This window comes from Seriola dumerili, unplaced genomic scaffold (assembly GCF_002260705.1).
Source record: "Seriola dumerili isolate Sdu_G_001 unplaced genomic scaffold, Sdu_1.0 BDQW01002177.1, whole genome shotgun sequence".
NCBI lineage: Eukaryota > Metazoa > Chordata > Actinopteri > Carangiformes > Carangidae > Seriola > Seriola dumerili.
This window is the reverse complement of record NW_019176432.1, coordinates 108,922-128,657: the sequence shown is the minus strand read 5'-3', so window position 1 is coordinate 128,657 and position 19,736 is coordinate 108,922. Positions and strand designations below refer to the sequence as shown.

At 42.3% G+C, this 19,736-nt stretch overlaps 1 protein-coding gene across 2 annotated transcripts in view; it reads right to left on the bottom strand.

The window, feature by feature from the left end:
* Positions 1 to 1,158: 1,158 nt before the first annotated feature.
* The window catches only part of LOC111239235 (discoidin domain-containing receptor 2-like), a 35,106-nt gene continuing 16,528 nt past the window's right edge, over positions 1,159 to 19,736 (bottom strand). For both annotated transcript variants that reach the window (XM_022769072.1, XM_022769073.1), the window contains exons 2-19: positions 18,902 to 19,000; positions 18,667 to 18,769; positions 17,520 to 17,595; positions 16,472 to 16,624; positions 15,205 to 15,352; positions 14,863 to 14,968; positions 14,580 to 14,769; positions 13,778 to 14,024; positions 13,603 to 13,692; positions 12,672 to 12,817; positions 11,252 to 11,363; positions 10,802 to 10,918; positions 8,538 to 8,782; positions 8,291 to 8,418; positions 7,489 to 7,686; positions 7,143 to 7,377; positions 6,471 to 6,620; positions 1,159 to 6,350 (exon numbers count right to left, since the gene is read on the bottom strand). In XM_022769072.1, the coding sequence (XP_022624793.1) occupies positions 6,216 to 6,350; positions 6,471 to 6,620; positions 7,143 to 7,377; positions 7,489 to 7,686; positions 8,291 to 8,418; positions 8,538 to 8,782; positions 10,802 to 10,918; positions 11,252 to 11,363; positions 12,672 to 12,817; positions 13,603 to 13,692; positions 13,778 to 14,024; positions 14,580 to 14,769; positions 14,863 to 14,968; positions 15,205 to 15,352; positions 16,472 to 16,624; positions 17,520 to 17,595; positions 18,667 to 18,769; positions 18,902 to 18,962 (2,640 nt within the window). In that variant the 5' untranslated portion in view covers positions 18,963 to 19,000 and the 3' untranslated portion in view covers positions 1,159 to 6,215. The remainder of the gene's footprint in view (positions 6,351 to 6,470; positions 6,621 to 7,142; positions 7,378 to 7,488; positions 7,687 to 8,290; positions 8,419 to 8,537; positions 8,783 to 10,801; positions 10,919 to 11,251; positions 11,364 to 12,671; positions 12,818 to 13,602; positions 13,693 to 13,777; positions 14,025 to 14,579; positions 14,770 to 14,862; positions 14,969 to 15,204; positions 15,353 to 16,471; positions 16,625 to 17,519; positions 17,596 to 18,666; positions 18,770 to 18,901; positions 19,001 to 19,736) is intronic.

The following is a 19,736-nucleotide window of genomic DNA, read 5'->3' as shown; positions in this document are numbered from 1 at the left end:
TTACATGTTCACCTGTCTGTTAGCTTATCTTGAAGGTCTTCTGCCCCCAGTGGCTAAAAAAAAGTATTAACTCAACTGTAATAAAGGCAAAGCATGAACTGTAGGCTACTGTATCCCTATTTATTTATAAGCTGTAAAGTTTTATTACCAAGTGTCATGGCAACAGAAACATTCCTGCCCACCATGCATGCACCCTGTTGCTAAACTGAAGCACACATGCCATTGTTTATACTGGAGAAAGGAACAAATCCATCCACTAAAATAGAATTCACACTGTTCTGTTTCCTGAGATCTGAAGAGTTGATGCTTCATTAAACTAAAAAACTCATTTTAAACCCAGATGAAACGATCGAGCTCCTCCAAGTGCAAATGAGCTTTTTTTTTCATGGTCAGAGCAGAGAGTGGCTCCGGGTTCCCTGCAGAACCACCACAGGTTCTGTCAGATATCATCAGTGATACTGTTTGTTGTAAGTGAGGTTTCTGCCTCACTGCTGCCCTCTGCTGATGGACCACACATCAACACAGCTGCTGTACATTTTGTCCCTGATAAAACAGCTGGAACAGAGGGAGGTAAAAAGTGTCATGAAAAAAACTCCCCACAAATTAATTTAAAAGTCCATATTTTAACATAATTAAGAGGCATTACTGACACATGACTCATCCGTCACCTGCTCCTAACTCAACATCAACAGGTCCAAGAAATTTAACACACCATGTTTTTATGGCTGCATCATTTCATCAAATGGAAATAACACAATATTATGTATATATCATATTATACACATTTTCCCAACATAACTCATATCTCTGTAAACTTTGCTCATACTTGGGCTGCATGCTTGTTTTCTTTTGGCCAAGTATACGCCTGGTTCCACGGCCCGAATCTGGCCCGTATGCAGCATGACTGTCAGATACTACTTCCACATCTGGACCAATTCTGGTGCTGTCAGTCAATAACCAGATGTGGAAGTATGTGGGCCGGACTCGGGTGGAGGAACAAAGCATATGTTGGACCGGGAGATTAATTTGCTCTCTAGGTGGGATCTGTTTGTGATCTATGATGGAGTTTAAATTAAGTGATGTTGAAGAAAAAGTTTCCTAAATAGATATAAATATTAAAATAATATACAATTAAAAAAAAAGACACAGTCTCGACTCTTCTGTTTGACAAATTTTACTGTTTATTATTAAGAAAAACAAACCGAGACATGAGAGTACAGAGTGAAAATGACTTGGGACGACAGAACGCAAAGTTCCTACCTCCCAATATATTAATATACACAGCTACTAGCCTATGTACAATATATGTCTGAAACAATACTGAAGATGAGACTGAAGCTCAAACAGTGTGGATGAGAAACCGGAGAGAACACAGCAGGAAAACAAACAGGACGTCTCTGATAGAAAGATTCAAAGCTGCTGAATTCCTGTTGGAAAAAAACCAAGAAAAAAAAACCCAACACCTTTCCAGAATAGAAATAATCACGAGAAATAGCTACTATAAATTCTGATAGATAATCACTTATCAATAACAATTATCACACCTAATCTGCATTCACACACTGAGATATTATAGATCACTTATACTGTACACTATCAAACTAAATGACTCGTCTATCTCTCTAATGCAACCAGAACAAAATACACAGGCTCACTGTAGCAAAGGACTCTGGGAGATTGAGTTTAGTGGTTTCCTTACTTCCTGCACTTTTTCCTCTTGTCTTAAAAAAAAACACTTTTCTCCCTCTTTTAATCACATAATTTGGTACAACAGAGCACCTCTGGTCAACCACTATAATCCCAACTAGCTCCCAGTGCTCAAAGGAATGTCGAAAACACTCATTCACAAAACTCATCATCTCTTAATAACACACACACACACACACGCTCATACACTCATAGAAGATACAGTACAGATAACAAAACACTACTGTAACGACAAAAAACACTCGAACTGAACATGTTTGGTCTTCCTCCCTCTTTACTGTGAAGATGATGTTGGTTTGTGCCATTTTATATTTTGAACAATTTGTTCTACGGGAGGATTCAAAATACTGTACACACGTACTGCATTAACTAAAAGGCTAAAATATAAAAAGAGTGGGACATAAAATAAAGAAATTGATAGACGCATTGGTGACAAAATTACTTTACTTGCAGGGTTAGCTGGTGAACTAACTGCTAACATGCTAGCTCTTCAAGTTAGCTAGCTTGCTAACGCCCCGCTGATGTCAGTGTTGACTTTTCTTGCAGGGTTAGTTGGTGAACTAACTGCTAACATGCTAGCTCTTCAAGTTAGCTAGCTTGCTAACGCCCTGTTGACATCAGTGTTGACTTTTCTTGCAGGGTTAGTTGGTGAACTAACTGCTAACAAGCTAGCTCTTCAAGTTAGCTAGCTTGCTAATGCCCCGCTGATGTCAGTGTTGACTTTTCTTGCAGGGTTAGTTGGTGAACTAACTGCTAACATGCTAGCTCTTCAAGTTAGCTAGCTTGCTAATGCCGCGCTCACGTCAGCGTTAAACTGATGGCAGCTGTCAGTCTTCTTGTGCTACTGCGTCTTACTTATTACTGGAGATTCCAGTCGTCATAATCAACAAACACTAACAAAGCTAAACAGAAAGACACAAATGTTTGCTACATTTCTGCAAAGAATGTTTACTAGCTAACAAGCCAAAAAAAAAAAACGGAGTGAAATTTGAAGAAAGTGTAATAACCTTGAGTTACGGTTGTTTTTGCAGAGATGCTAGGGTCATGCATTTAATAACCTTTAGCAACAGACTTTGATGGAAAGTTGGATATATCAGAGGTTTCAGAAAAATTTTAATTTTCCCAGACAGTCATAATTACAAATTGGATGTTGAACTCATTTTGCAAGTAGGAAATTAAGGTAACTCCGATATGACGTGAACGCAGCATAACTGTCACTCAGTGGGCTTGCTAACTTGGAGAGCTATCTAGCCTATTAACTGTCTGTTAGCACTTAGCTGACAATCACTTAGCTAGCTAGCCAGCTGTCTCATAACTGTCTACAAACCATGTCAACAATGTATACTCTACAAAGGAGAGTTAAAGTGGATGGTGCAACACAGGTAATGAGCCATATTAGCATTTCCTGTGTTGGACTCTCCATTCCCTCAAAGGTCAGAACTATCAAGACAGTTTGCTACTGGTGGACAATGGAATATTATATCATTCAAAAAGGTGTTCTTGTATCTGTAACCATAGCACTGAAGTTTGTTTGTGTAAGCTGAGTTTTGTACTTTTTGTAGATCTTGTTTATCAACATGGAGTTTGCAGACAGAAAACAAAATTAACAAGTTCTGGATACAAACATAAATGCACAAGGTTACAAAACTACAGTTACAGATACAATACCCTGTTAGTGCAGCTTTCTGAATGATTGTAATTCTCCATAGTCGACAGCACAAATTTCTGTGTTGAAGTTCACCAAACTTGAATTTGGATTCCAATTCATGAAAGATTTACACAGATCTGCTTTGCCTGAATTAACTGATTGTAGCAATTCCATTGAGATAAGCTGGAAACTATTAAAATGTTGGTGTGACTGGCATATAAGAAAAATCCAAGTGGGAGAAAATATGTTAATCCAGTTTCAGTGTTGGCAAGAAATGCTGCAGTGTATGGAAAACCCATCATCACAACAGCTAACAACATCATTACCTTTTCCCCTGTATCTGCCTTTCCACAGATTTACTGAAGACTGCAGTAACACTGTAAAGTCCTCAGCTCTGCATTCATTTTGTTCTGTGCTGCATCTATCCTGCATTAGTTTTGTAAACAAGACTCTTTCGATTGCTATGCGACAAAAATCAGTACAGATTTAAAGAAAGACTTGTTTTTCAAACATACAGAATCTGAATCTCCTTCAGGGCATTAGGAAAGGTGCAGCAGTGATTGGCTGGTTACTGCAGTGAGAGACGTGACTTGTCTGACGGCTTCATCTGTCCAAAGTGTATCAGCCCCCTGCTCCTCAGTCCTTTGTGGCTCATTGGCTCTCAGGTCCGAGGGCCCCATTCTAACACAGTAGTTCTGCTATGTATGGCCCAAAATGTAAATGTAATGCCTGATTCGCCACTTGTCAAGACTTTACCTCGATGTGGTCAGATTGGCTGCTGTAGTCTTTTTAAATCATACCAAAGTCTAATTATGAACTGGGTACAGACAACAGTAGACAAATAACTCAGAAAGCTAACCAACATCTCCGCAGTTTTGAAGCTAAACCTTGTTTAACCATAACCTTACTTGCTAAGTACTTTGCTAGTTAGTTAGACAGTTAAAATGAAGTAAACCTTGTCCCCCAAGAACTAGCTAGTCAGCTAACTAGCACCTATACAAAAGTTGTGGTATATTCCAACAGGGCTATAGTGTCTTCATTGTCTTCAAAACTAAATCTTTTCACTATAACACCACAATTTGTCAACTTTTTTCGCCAAGATTTCTGTGTTACTTTATGAGTTGCTGCAAAGGACCGGTTTCTGTTGGGTGAATATTTTAATCTCAAAGGGGCTATCGCTAAGTTTTCTCTGCCACCAAAGTGGTTTCTTGCTGGGAGCACATAGTGGTGATTGTTGCTTGACAAGAGCGTCCGCCATCGATGTGTATAATAATACGCCCTCTGTGCAGCACTACGTCTTCAGGTCAGATTGGACGCTACAGTGAGTCGCTATTGAAAAGTGATGAGACGGACCAGGGCTAGCTGGTCAGCATGCTAACTTCAGTAACAGAAAAGACGTATTAGAGACAAGAGTTAACATTGTTGTTTGTTTCCACCTCTGTAGACAGCTCTTGGTGGGTAAAGATATGAAGTTTGATGCTAAACTCGCAACGTTTCTTGTAGACTGGTGAGTAAACAGCTGTTAATGCTAATGCTAACTATGTAGCAATAGCAAAACTCACAAGTAGCTCCTTTAATTTGAACGGTTTGTGATTTGTTTCACTGTCTTATTAGTGACGAAACTACTGACTTCAAATTTCAACATTGTACAGCTCTGTGGCTAGCTGGCTAATGCTAACCTAAATCACTTCTAACTCCATCAAGGCAGAACAGGACTAATGGAGACAAAGCATATACACCTACAGGTCTATGGGCTCCAACACAGACGTATACACACTCAGTATACATTTGTAGGCCAAACCACAAACACAGACAAAGGTAAAGTGATACCTTGACATTCGATCTTTACCTACTTGTAGTACCCGTGTTATTAATGTTGGCTAAATTCCCACTGGTACCACTCTTGCTACAGATGTAAGGCACTTTGAATAAAAGAACCAATTTGCAGATGTTATTGGTGTAATGTTTTGCGGATTATTTTTTACAATTTTATTATAATAATGTAATTTTAACACAAACAATCTTTGTTTCTCTTTGGCAACAAAAAAGGCACTACTTGTTTTTTTTCTTATTTGGTTTCGATGTGCCTCCGATTGTGATTCTTTCCTAAATTACCCACAGTTACCCACCGACTGACCCTCAGTCTGTGAACCACACAGGTTTCGACGCAGCCTCTCGGCACTGTGACGTGAACCTCAGCTGAACAACATTCATATCCACAAAAAAAAAAGACCAAAACAAATGAAATACAATAAACCAAGAAAAATAAAATAGAATAAAAATAAAATCCTACACTACAATTTGACCCTAACCCTAGCTCCAGTGTGGGTTAATATATGAACATGAATAACTGAGAGACACAGACACAGTGCTTTACAATAATAATAAAAACCACAGGGACAGGAGAAAGTACCAAGACCGAAGAGTCTGTCCAGAGAGGAAGAAAATAAAGTTTACGGCACCTTTGGCACAAGGTAAAACCGTGAAAAGAAAGTATATCAAAAGGTCAGACAAGACATTTTGGTCAAAGAGGCTTTAAAGAGATGGGTGAAACTGTGAAACTGGCATTGACAGAAATCTTTCAAAAGCTTAGAAATCTTTGTTCACTTTTAATCTTGCAAAACGTTTCTCCTCTGATTTGACCGACCTTTTCTTTTCCCATCTCAGTCGTGTCTCTCAGAATAGCGAGCTGCTATTCCCACAAAGCAAAACCAACCTTCTGACCACAGCTCTGCCAGTTCCCTCAGTCCCTCTGACAGCCTCTCGCTCTCGTAACACAACACCAGTCTTCTCATGTCAGTTCGGTTGTCTTTCAGGAGTCCAGAGGAAAGCCCGAGTGGTACGTCCCAGCGACTTCGACTCACTGGTTGACGTGGGGCCTCAGGGCCTGGTAAAGTCCCTCGAAGGAGGGTCGGTTGGGGATATCTCGACTCCAGCAACGCATCATCAGCTCGAAGAGAGAAGGTGGGCAGAGCGGAGGGGCATACAGGAAAATCTGACAGACAAAGATGAGAGAGTTAAAGGGATCAGACGGTAAAGACCTTTCAGAGATGTAGAAACGGTGAAAGACCCTGAATCAGGTACACCTGGATGCATGACGTTTGATTCATCTCACCTGTCTGCCCTGGTTCCTGAAGAACTCGCCAGTGTTCTCTATGACCTGTTCGTCAGACAGCAGGCTGTAGGGCTGCTCCTTACACAGGGTGAAGATCTCCCACAGGGTGACACCGAACGCCCACACGTCACTGGCTGTGGTGAACTTACCCTGGAGGGGAAGCAAAGTGACAGTGTGGCAGAGGTCAAATCATTACGTTTCATGATAGAGCTTTTAAAGTTTAAGGATGTTTTCACACCTTCATGTTTAAGTCCGGTTAAACTGAACCCTGGTTGGTTTTCCTCCTTGGTACGATTCGTTTGGACAGGTGTGAAAACAGTAACTGGACTAAAACTATCGCGCCGAGACGTTCATTTTTGGTGTGAAAGAGTTCTGAACTCGATCCCACCCCACCAGTTTGAGCTCGATGGTTCCAGCAACCTTTACTACGGACTGTAGGTGTGAAAACGCCCTAAGATCTCTAGGCCCGCAAGGTTTTTTGACGACCCTTCAGAAAAGACAAATGGCAAAATCTAAAGATGGACCAAAAGTGACCCACTGGACTTTGGGTCTTTTGGAGCCGTGATGGACAGAACTCAAGAATAAGAATAAGGTTTTCTTCCGCACACTTATGTCTCCTTTTTGTCTTCCTTCACTCCTGTCCTATATTAAACCTTCCCTCTGCCCCCTCACCAGTAGGATGCTCTCCCAGGCCATCCACCGTATGGGCAGCACTGCCCGGCCCTGGATGCGGTAGTAGTCGCTGCTGTACAGGTTCCGGCTCATCCCAAAGTCGGCGATCTTGATGGTGAGGCGGCGGTCCAGCAGGCAGTTCCTAGTGGCCAGGTCTCGGTGCACGAAATTCAGAGATGCCAGGTACTTCATCCCCGACGAAATCTGCACCGACATGTGGAGGAGGTCGGAGAGACTGAAGGGAGGGAGAGGGAAAGAGGTGAGAAGTTCAGATAACATGAAGCGTGTATGATGGTATGTTGTTAGCATGTAGAAACAGTAGAAACCGTGTGTGCGGTGTATCAACCTGACTGAAGGGATGTTGTTGGCGTGCGTCAGCGTGCTCTCGATCTCCCGCTGCGACAGGAACATGTTGAGGTCTCCGTTCTCCATGTATTCAGTCACCATGCACAGCGGGTCGGATGACACGCACACACACAGCAGCCGGATGATGTTGGGGTCGTTCAGACGAGACATGATCTTTATTTCCTTCAGGAAGTCGTTCCTGATGGACGGAGACGAGACACGAGACACGAGAGACGAGACGCGACATTTTCATGAAATATTTCAGTCACATTTTAACCACTTCTACCCGAGCATCTATTCCTCAAGTGTTTTCGTGAATGCGTGTAGTGACCCCTCAGATTTATCTTGTGAGCATCAGGGTCCTGATCAGACACGGCATTGGCTGCTGGATCGTATCTCACCGCCGCCGCCATATTGGGCAAGACTGGTCTGTATTTTTAACCACATAATTAATTCAGTTCATGTAAACCTAATGTTGACAGACACTGCTCCCTGTAGAAATCAGTGTCACGATTCTGAGTAACTGGAGACAAGATGTTCATATTTACTCCAAATAGATCATAAACCCTTGAGTTTAAAAATGTATTAATTCATGTCGTTTGTTTACAGAGCAAACTGTCCAATATGGACAAATCTATGTACAACAGGTTGGAAACCGCTGCACCACAACAGGGACCGGACAGCGCCTCCTTGTGGAGGAACGGCAGCCTGCTGAACGTGAACTGGTTCGTTTGTTATTGAAACACAAGCCAGTTCCAGTTCACACGAAGCACAGACAGGAAGTGACACGAACACACAAATACCTGGCCTGACTGGTGGCGTCGGCCCTCAGCTGTTTAACGGCCACCAGCACGGAGTGGCCGTCTCTGTCAGGGAGGGGCGACCCCTCCCCGAGGAATTCTGGGAGTCCCTCAGCCTCACACAGGTGGACCTGCAGGAGAGTAAGAAGCAAGAAGAAATCTGGATCAGATTCTGGATCCGGTCCATCCGTCCATCCGTCTTCAAACTTTCACAGACACCTTCCCTGACTCCACCCACCCCCCCGCTCACCTCTCCAAACTGCCCCTCCCCCAGCTTCTCCCTGAAGATCAGCTGTTGCCGTGGGAACTCGGCCGCGGAGATGTCCTTCCTGGTGAGGGAGTCGACGGTGAGGGCGGGCACGGCGTACATGTTGCTGCCGGTGACGCCCTGCAGCCGCACGATGTCCGTCTCGGCGTAGTGTGGCGCGTTGCTATGGAAACACTGGTGCGGTGTGCACTGGGTGACGTCAGGCTCGGCGTAGCCTCCTCCACACGCTGACGGAGAGAGAGGGGGCGGGGTTAATGTGGATATTTATCAAGAATCTTAGTCTTCACAGCTTCCTACAAAATCCTTCGTACCACAGAAACACGACACTTTTAAACAACAAGGTGAATTTCATGGGGATTTTAAATCTTCTTTTTGATCCAGTTTTATCCCTGAGGTGAATCTTGGTTTTAACAACGTCCGTTCTCTCATAACAACAGGCTGATTATTTAGTAAAAACACATGATGATCTTATTTTCACACACACAGGATTTCACTTCACCAGGACATGTTGAAAACAAAATAACCAAAATGCCACTGAAATAAAAAAAAAAATAGATGATAAATGTGTTTGAAAAAAACAAAGAACAAAATCTACAAACTTCATCTCGTTCTGTACAGACGAGGGAAATATTTCATCTGATCACAATTCAAGAAATCCTGGACAGTTGATTTATAATCATAACCTGGATGTTGTGTAGAAGTTTATTTGGTAAATATACGACTGTAACTGGTGTAAATGTGCTCAGACGTGTCCCTGCCTGCAGTGATGATGGCGTCTCTGGAGACGTGAATCACATGATAAAATTCTTGAAATTCAATATTTATTTACTCAGGAAAACTGTTATTTTTTCCTTGAGATAAAAACATCATTTAATTTTGTGTTCCTGAGATAACGAGGTAATTAACTCTTGATCTCGAGATGGCAGTGATGTCCTCTTTCAGCTTCTGTAGTTTATGGCAAATATATTGGAATTAAAAAATAGGAGTGTGTTTTAGATTTGAAAATTAGATTTTTGTATTTGTAAGTATTTTTGAACCAAGTTACTTTTTATCTCTGGTGTTTTATTTTAGCGACTTTTATCTTATTTGTTGACTTTTATTCATCGTTTCAATGTTTTATTGTTGAAAAGTTTTCTTTTTTCTTTTTTATGTGTGTGTGTGTGTGTGTGTGTGTGTGTGTGTTGGACATGTCTGTATGAAAGATTCTGTGTAAATAAAGTTGAGTTGAACTTCACAGGTCAGACGCAGCGATATGAAAACCCTGAGTTCACACCTTTCAGCTCTTACCACGCAGCCAGCCTGACGTCATGTGACAGGAAGTCAGCAGGAGGAGGTCATAGACAGGATTACTGAGGAGGAGAGCTGGAGGAAGAGGAGGAGGACGGAGAGGAAGTAACAGAGAGAAACACTGCAGAATGAAAGAGCATGCAGATTCTGAAAACAGGGAGAGGACAGAGAGTTTGTGCAACATGTTCTGGAGGAAATGAAGGAAACGAAGCTGTTAGTGAGGAAACCCCTGACGTGGTTCCTGCTGCAGGCGTGCGACAGGGCCAGTAGGGGGCAGACTGCAGCAGACAGTCCAGTCCAAACATGTGGAACTTTTTTAAAGCTTCACTGATTCACAATCACTTCAGTCAGGTTTGTGTTTTCATAGATGAGGGAGCTGCCGGTCACTTCAGTGAACCTCCACCAACAGAATGACGCAGAGGGAGTTTGAAGGGGGAATTCTCCTGTTTGTGAATCTGGGTTTGACTCTCACATCGCTCTGTTCAAACTCAAGTTTAAAGATGAAATAGCAGAATGAACATCTACTTATAGCATCAATGAATTATTTATATATAAATCACAATAAAAGCATCATAAAGCCATAAAGCTTTATTTTACAGTTCACTAATGAGACGTAACGAGCCGCAGTTTGTATCAAATTAGGCAAAACTATAAAAAAAGTTTTTTATTTACAGTAAAACACTTAAATTATACTGCAATTAGAAACCACCATTAATTGAATATTAGATGCAAAATGCACGATACTTTGTCATTAATACTCCAATGTCAAACAAAGATCGGAAATATGCTACAGGAAGACGCTCGTACGCGTTTACGTTGTATTTGTAGCGCGCCGCCATCTTTGTTCTCGTCACAGCTGATGTCACAAGGACGGTTTGTTTACCAGGAAGTCTGACTTTAACAGTATCAGTCGTAGTCGTGACGATGGAATGAGTGAACGTGTCCGGGTGTGTGTTCACCTGAGGCCTCGGCGCTCTGCGACAGCTCCGGCAGCTTGTTCCTCAGCACCGCCGGGTTCTGGTACTGAGGGTCCAACAGGAAGACTCTCTCATAGTGAGGGTCAGTGTTGGCGGGGCCTGAGGAAAAACCACATCCACACACCAATTAATGGCATGAAGAAGAAGCAGAGAGACGTTTCCCGAGCAGCTGGAGAACCTCCATCTTGTGAAGGAGCGTGGTTCTGTTGGTGGCTAATGTTTCCTCCATCATGTGGCTCCAGTGCAGCTGGACTGACGCTGGGTCGTGACCTTTAATGACTCATCTGTTGTCTCACACTGTTTCTACTGAACAGCAGTAAATACACAGAGAAAAAGAATCTCCCTGTTCGTCCCAAAGAACCTTCATTTAAAAAAACACAGAAGAAAATCCGTCTGTATTTCTACTGTAAGTAAAAGTCTGTTGTTGACTACCTGTGGGGGCGTGTCCAGAGCGGGGGGGCACGGGGGGGGTCTGCAGGATGATGGTGTCGCTGCAGGACGACAGTCGAACCGTCACCTCCTCATCAAGGATCCGACGTGGAGCCTGGAGGAAACAGATGATTCAAACATTTCATTTATCGCATTTAATATTTGTTTAATGAACATTAATAAATATAATAACAATATTGTTGCTTTATTAAATAATAAATAGAATAAATAATCATTGTCTCTGGCGCAGCACAGCTTGTGTTCATGTCTATGTTGTGGTTTGGATTTATCATGTCAGACTGATGAATTAACTCCATGACTCTGTTTTCTCATGTATTCTGTATTTCATGCCTCGTTTTTACTGTGTGTTGTGAGGAGGAGTGTCTTTTATTATGATTATTGATATGCTGTCAACAGTGCAGCACAATGTGGTTTTATTTCTATCATCATTAACATTTTATTGTTCTGTGTTATGAGACTGTGTTGTGTCTTAAATACTCATGAATCAGGCTTTTGTTAACTTCAATATTCTTTTGTCTTATTATTATTAATCTTCATGCTCATAAATGATCTCAATAACTTTGTCATTTCAATCTTATATTGTTTTTTAGGGTGAATCTGTAACATCTGTAACATCTGTAACATCTGTAGCATCTGTCCAGGGACTACAGATGAAACATTTCCTCTCAGAGTTTATTAATGTGATCTGTCCCTGTGAAATAAACAAATAAATAAACTGATCTGAGACCAGCTGCTCTGTGGACATGAATTGACAAAGCTGGACCTCAGTCACTTCAGGGTCATGAGGACATTTAAGCAGCTGATCAACACAGCTCTATAATAAACATCACATCCCCTCAAAGCCTCGGACTCTAATCTGACTTCCTAAAAAGGAAAATAAATGTCCGGACTTTATTCTCTCTTCAGTCTGTGATGACTGGTTTATTCTGAACAGCTGCTTCACACACGTTCAGCAGGTGGCGTCAAGCAGCACAGAGAGTTACCCACCATCAAAACTGTTGAGAAAATGTTTGTATAATGATTGTATTTCAACATTTACACTCATTATGTGTCAACGTCCATTTCATTTGCTGAAAACCTCAAAGAACCTACTGACGCTGAAACACAGAGAAACTAGAATAACTGTCACCCTGACCTTTGACCTTTGACCTTTATCCATCAAAATCTAATCAGTTCTTCCCTGAGTCCAAGTGAATGTTTGTGCCAAATTTGAAGAAGTTCCGTCAAGGCGTTACTGAGATATCGTGTCCACGAGACCGGGACAGACGGACAACCTGAAAACAATATGGCTGCCACTCTGACTGACGCAGAGGAATAAAATGCAGGCTACACCGTTGTTCCACAGAACCAGAACCCTGACTGGGAACCCATGGAGAACCCTCCCAGTGGTTCGTCTCCTCACCTTCTCCAGCACCTTGCAGACGTACTGACACCAGAGGATGAGGAAGATGATGATGACTAACAGCAGGATGATGGTCACCAGGCAGCCAATCAGGATGGGCGTGTTCCCGTCGTCAGGCGGATCACTGGCTGACGGATTGACAGTTGCTGTGGAGGAGACAGAGACGTGAAGACTTAAGATGTGATGACGACAGAACAAATTAAGCTACGAGTATTAAAAAAAAGTTTTTTAAAGCTCCGTGTTTCTTCTTCTTCTGTGTTTTATTTGAAGTGTTGATCCATCAGAAGATATAAAAACCATCTCAGTGTAGTTTTACATCTCCTCTCTCAGGCTTCTCTCTGCAGCTCTAGTAACAACAGGTCTGTGAGCCAATCAGAAGAGAGGAGGCTCTGAGCCTCTCTTCTGATTGGCTGACTGTTTTCTGAGTGATCCAATAAAAATATAGCAGATTTCAGGTAAAAACACTCAGAGAAACCAAATCCTGCAAGGTTTGGATGGTGGGTCCAGGTGGGCGGGGCTTGGTGACTGCTTTGTTGTGACATCACAAAGTTCCAGAAGTCCTGACGGCTGGTTTTAAGGCTCAGTGTCTGAATACAGGCTGTGTGCATTTCTCTGTGGACTGAGGCTTTGATACTTTCACAGTATTAATATAGAAGCTAGAGCTGATCTATAATAACACTACATATGGACAGAGACCTTTACACTGGAGGAGCTTTTTGACTTTTGTTTTGGTTTTCTCTGCGTAGATTAGACTGTAAACAGCTGAGATAATTGACACTGATAAAAGCTTTTACTTACTTTACTTACTCATGTTCAGTTTTCTCGGCCACATTCACAGTTTGTCCCACTTTTTTACGCTCTTATTTTTTAAATATATTTTCTTCTTCATGGAGACAGAAGATGTCCCCTTTTAAAAGGTCAAAGGTCATACCTGTCTTTGATGTGGGTGTCATGGTGCTCTCCTCACTGGCTGGAGGGGAGGTCACCAGCAGGGTCATCTGGGTCGGGAGTATGGTGTCCTCTGAAGGACAAACAACAACAAGATTTTATATTTTCTGTTGTATGTAAAATATGTGTGCGTGCGTGCGTGTGTGTGTGTGTGTTACCTGACTGAAAGGAGATCTCGCTGAACATCATCCAGACGTCAGCGAAGTTAAAGCGGCAGCGGAGGGATTTGGCGGTGCGTCGGTTCAGCGGCACTGTGACGTAGCGGGCGCTCGGGTTCCTGTCGTCCAGCACCGTCTTGAACGCCACAGGCTCCGCCTCCCAGCCGGCGATGAGGCGGGGCTTGAACCAGCAGGAGACGGAGGAGAAGATCTTCACGCCGCGGGAGAACATGTTGTTACTGTGAACCTGGACGGACGGAGGAGGAGAACATTTTTTAAATTATAAATCTTTCAAGGAGGTTTATGCATGTATTTAAAATACTTATTATATCTGAAATACCTCAGATACTGCTGAAAGTACTCGATCAGATATTGGTGAGTACACAAGTCTATGCACTGATCAGATACCAGTTAATTTATTAATTAACTTTATAGTTTCACACTCAGATTAAATGGCACTTTCTCCAGTGAATCAGTTCTTCTTCACTGCTCTAAAACAGGAAGTTGCACTGTGCAGCTACTGTTGTAGAGCAGCGAAGAAGAAAAGTTTTATGGTAAATAGTGGAACGTTCGCTCCATCGAGGACAGTCGGAGTTTTATCTTTTTAACGTGAACAATGTGCTCCTGTTTTACTGTAGAGTCCCACTGACCAGTGATGTCACTTCCTGCCGCTGTAATCACAATAAAATATTATATATTCATCTGAGTTTGCTGGTGAAAGACTGAGTGATGAAAACATGAGTGAAAATGAGAGAAAGAAAGAATCTGCTCCTGACGAGGCGACGTCAACAGAAACAAGAACCTTCATGGACGTGAAGTTCCTCTGTCTGTCGAACACAAACTCCATCTCCACGTATCCCTGAGTTCCCAGCGAGTCGTTCCTCCAGCCCAGGTAGTCGTAGCCCGGCCACACGTGGTACTGACGCGTCAGCAGGAAGTCGTCCAGGCCGATCACGCCGTCCGTCAGCTGACCCATCCCACCGAACAGCCTCCTATTGGACGAGACAGCCGTCAGTCACACGGATCAGGAAACAGGAAACACTGGGTGATGAGCATGTGTGTGTGTGTGTGTGTGTGTGACTCGCCTCCTCTCATGTGCTCCATCGTACGTGGAGTCGTTGAGGCTGGCGATGGGATAACCAGGTGGCATCATGAGCTGACCCTCCGGAGCGCTGTAGGAGATCAGGCCGTCTGAAGGGGGGGGGGGGGATTTTTGTGATAAAATGTAACTGTGACGCTTCTGACAGATAAAAGCTGTTGGTGTGATTTTGTTTTGTTGCACAACAGATTAACAGTGTTTGTATAATCCCTTTAAGGTTTAATGTTGAGTTTACTCCTCCGCTGAGGACGAGTAAACAACTCTATATCTACTGACTCAACATCCTCTAGTGTCAGAGTGTGTGTGTGTGTGTGTGTGTATGTCATACCGTCCCATGGACAGCCGTACAGCTCCACTCTCATGCAGACGGTGGTCAACAGCTTGTTGACGGGGATCAGACGGACGTAGCGGGTGATGATGGGCGGGTGAAGGTCGTTGATGACGGAGGCGTAGGCGTTTTTGTTGCCCTCCATCACCTGGTGACAAACAACAGTGTGAGAAACAAACGACAGCCTCTGAGCAACGGGTCAGACGTCAGGTCTCATTTTAAAGTGATGAAAGCTTCACTGTGAGTTCAGCCAGTCCGACCCTGAAAGTGAAATTTGTTCTTTTGCCTGGATAATTTTTATCTACATAAACACCTTCCCCGAGGCGAGGGGTTTTTTATGAGACAAAAAAAACAACAAACTTGTAGAAGCAAGTTCTCTACAAAAACAGAGAATATTAGTACAAATATTAGTACATATTTAGTACAAATTGCACAACATTTTCTTCGAAAAACATTTTTTTGAAATTTTTTTGTGAAATTTTTTTTTTTTCATAAAAATATTTTTTGGTGAAATTTATTTTATTTTATTTATTTATTTTATAAAACAACAGAAAAAAACATTTTTATAAAAAAAAAAAAATTGTGCAATAAAAAAAATATATAAAAATTTTATAAAACAAAAAATTTTTTACAAAAAATTTTTCATTAAACAATTATTATAATTCATTTCTTTATTTATCCCGCCCGAAACAAAAAACTCCCCCTCCTTTCGGGGGTGTTTATACAGATGAAAAAAAAGAAACGTAGAAAAACAATCCTGCCTTTTAGTATTTGACTCATATTTATGAAAATACATTGCTCACATGTTATCGTCATCTTCGCCTAAACTGCGTCTCCTGATTGGCCGAGAATATGTTGCTCCTACATAAATGAATTCATGTCTTAGAATAACAAAATGTTCTGGGTAAAGTTATCTGAGGGAGGTTCCCTGGAGGAAACAGTTCAGTCAGATAAAAACATGACCCACTGTTTAAACTGTGTCCTAACGGCGTTGCCGTGGCAGCTGGAGACCAACAGGAAGCTCCTGTGTAAATGTCATTTCCTGTGATATGAGTGTGAATGACCAGAAGCAGCTCAGAGAGAAATAAGCATCATTTTCTTTTCCCTTCCTTCTTTCTTCTCATTCTTTTCGTTCTATCGCTCCATCTCACGTTTCCTCTGCAGGTTTTCTTCCATTCTTCCTGCCTATCAGACACTTNCCCTTTTCCCCCCCCCCCCCCCCCAGCTGGTCCTGCCCCTCTGTGGTGAGGCGTTCAGGGTCACTCACTGTGTTTCCCTGCCGGTTCCTCCAGGGCTTCCACAGCAGCCCGTCCCTGCTGTAGTTGAGGCGGTACGCTCGGGCGAACTCGTTCCCGGAGTTTCTGGCGTATCGTCCCTGAGTCCCGACCACCGTCAGGAAGGTGAGGCGGCCCAGGTCCACCTGAGAAACACACCAATCAGAAGCTGTCTGTCAAATCATGTGACACACCAGGAACCCAGAGACCAGGGTTTCACTTCATCTGCTTAAATGATCATTACGTTTTTTACATTTTCACTTCACGTCCTTTGATTCAGTTTCTCCATTTTTTTCAACATTTCTTTCTTGTGTATTAACGACAGCGTCTTTGTTTTTGTGCAGGTGACACCTGCTGCCGACACCTTCAAGTGCTTTTATACCAAACTAATCAAGAGATTAATTGTCTGACTGTAAATGTTCCTGCAGTAAATACTAATCTTGGTTGGACGGCAAACAATTCAAAACACTTCTTACTGACGATGTAACTGATCAGTATCTATATAGACACACGTCTACTTGTTTATGTGAATTCACATCTGACTGTGGATTTAAATCTCTGAGTTCTCTGTGTTATTGATTTTCTCTTCTGTTCTCAGGTCTCACGTGTTCATGAGATCTTGGTCTCAATGTGACTTCCTGATTAAATGAAGTAAATAAAAGTGAATAAAAATAAAATGTGACAGAAACACTGAGGCTTTAACTTTGAGCCAGTCCCTTTGTTGTAATGTTTTATGTTTGAATAAAGAGACACTGACATGATCAAAGTTAAATTAAAAATAAATGAAGTGGATGTTGAAGAATCCACAGTCAGTGAAAACTTTCTAATCAGCTGATTTGAGGATTTGTTTTCCGATGAGAGAAAATGACCTTCACCAGCTCCTCCCCCTCTTTACATCCTGTGCAGTGTTTAAATATAACTTTATTAGCAGCGCAGGTCGCCGCCTGTGAACGCTCCTGTTACACTGACTGAGCAGGATCACGTTCCTCCTGATTTAACCCCGACGTCCTGACGGAGCAGGTGACAGGACACGACACACACCTGCAGGTACTGACTGTCCGAAGGCTCCTGCTGTCCCTCAGGACACCAGGCGCCGTCCCCCTCCTCACGGTTCAGCCTGCACACACACACACACACACACACACACACACACACACAGACACACACACACACACACACACACACACAGACACACACACACACACAGACACACACACACACACACACACACACAGAACACAGACACGACACACACAACACAGGACACCAACACACACAACACACAAACATCACAGCAACGAGACACACACACACACACAGACACACACAGACACACAACACACGTCAATATAGACTGTTTCAACATTTATACATTCATATAGAGTCTTAAAGTACATACTCTGATTTTTACATGTTCCAAAGTCAGAAATTCTTGACTGGAACTATCACTCACGTGACGTTTTAAAGGGATGTGTGAAAGTGAAATATAATATAATATAATAATTAATATAATATAATACAATATAATATAATATAATATAATATACATTAAACCAGCATCAACACTTGACAAGCTGTCGAGTGTTTAATTGTTGAGTCATTTTAAAATGATCTTGATCTTAGATGTTTCTGCATCATTAATATACTTGATAATAAACTACAGATAATTATAGAATAATAATAATAAACTTTATTAACATAGCACTTCTTAACGAGGTCACAGTGATTTACAGAAAGAAAAAGAGAAAAACAAATGCATCATAAAACAGAAGGACGTTGTGTGAAAATACAGATTGTCTGTTTCAACACAACATTTCAAACATTCATGAAGCTTTTCCAGAACAGAAGGTTGTAGGAAGAGTCTGAAAAGACAGTAAAGCTGTTTCCTGTCTGATCCACAGTCTCTAACCTTCAGTCACCAGCCGAGTCCCAGAGCAACCAGCCCCCCCCCCCCCCCGTAAACGCCTCGCCATTAAAGTGCATTACAACAGTCGAGGCACGAGAGCATAAAAGATGATTATTATGTATGTGTTTATATATATATATACATTATTATTATTAATAATATTATTATCTTATGTTTTGATGTCAAACTTTATTAAGATTTTACCAGCAACAATGAAGAAAGAAAATCAATCATCATCAATTAGAGAAATGGTTAATGATGTGATTACATGATGTCACTGACCTGGCGTACTGTGGTCCCGTGGTCTCGTACCATTGGCTGGATGCTGTGATGTCATCATTTGTGATCCGTCCATCCTCCATGCCCAAGGCATAGCGACAATGTGCTGTAAAACACACACACACACACACACACACACACAGTTCTCACTTTTCCAAATGACTGTTATAGAGTTAAAGTTAGAATCAGTTTAGGTGTGTGTGTGTGTGTGTGTGTGTGTGTGTGTGTGTGTGTGTACCGGGGTCGATCTGTCCGAAGGCTGCTGTGGCTTGAAGGATCAGCAGCAGGAAGAGGTGCATGATGGTCCGCCGATCACACCAACACACACGCTACATCTCTGAGGGAGAGAGAGAGAGATGTTGAGATGATGTCACTTCCTGTCATTATGACCCTGGCAGGAAAGAGGAAGTTGAAACAATCCTTTCACTGATACAGTAAAACTTGTTATTGTTCATGTAGATGAAAGAACAACATGAGTCTGTGGAGAAACAACACACACACACACACACACACACACACACACACACACACACACACACACACACACACACACACACACACACACACACAGGCTCTGTTGAAAACAGTTTGTTTTTAATGTAACGAGCTTCTTCCTGCAGGTTTCACATGAAGGTGAGGGTGGACAGGTACAGGTGAGCTGACGTCACAGTGGGCGGAGACTGCGACCAGGAAACAACTGAAGCTCACTGATGAACTTTTTACAAACACTGATCCCAGACCTGAAGTCGTCTGAATGACTCCTACCTTAATTTACTAGTGTGTGTGTATGTGAGTGTGTGTGTGTGTGTGTGTGTGTGTGTGTGAGATTTCACAATGTTGTTGCCGTTGGAGTGGAGACATTTATAAATACTGGACACAAACAGCAGCCCACTCACTGAGGTTATGCAACACTGACACACACACACACACACACACACACACACACACACACACACACACACACTACAGTGTCTCACTGCGCTCTAGATTTTCTCTGCTGTTGAGTTTCTGTTAAAGTGACGGACATCAGCTGGACGGGTGAGAGAGGGAGAGAGAGAGAGAGAGAGAGAGAG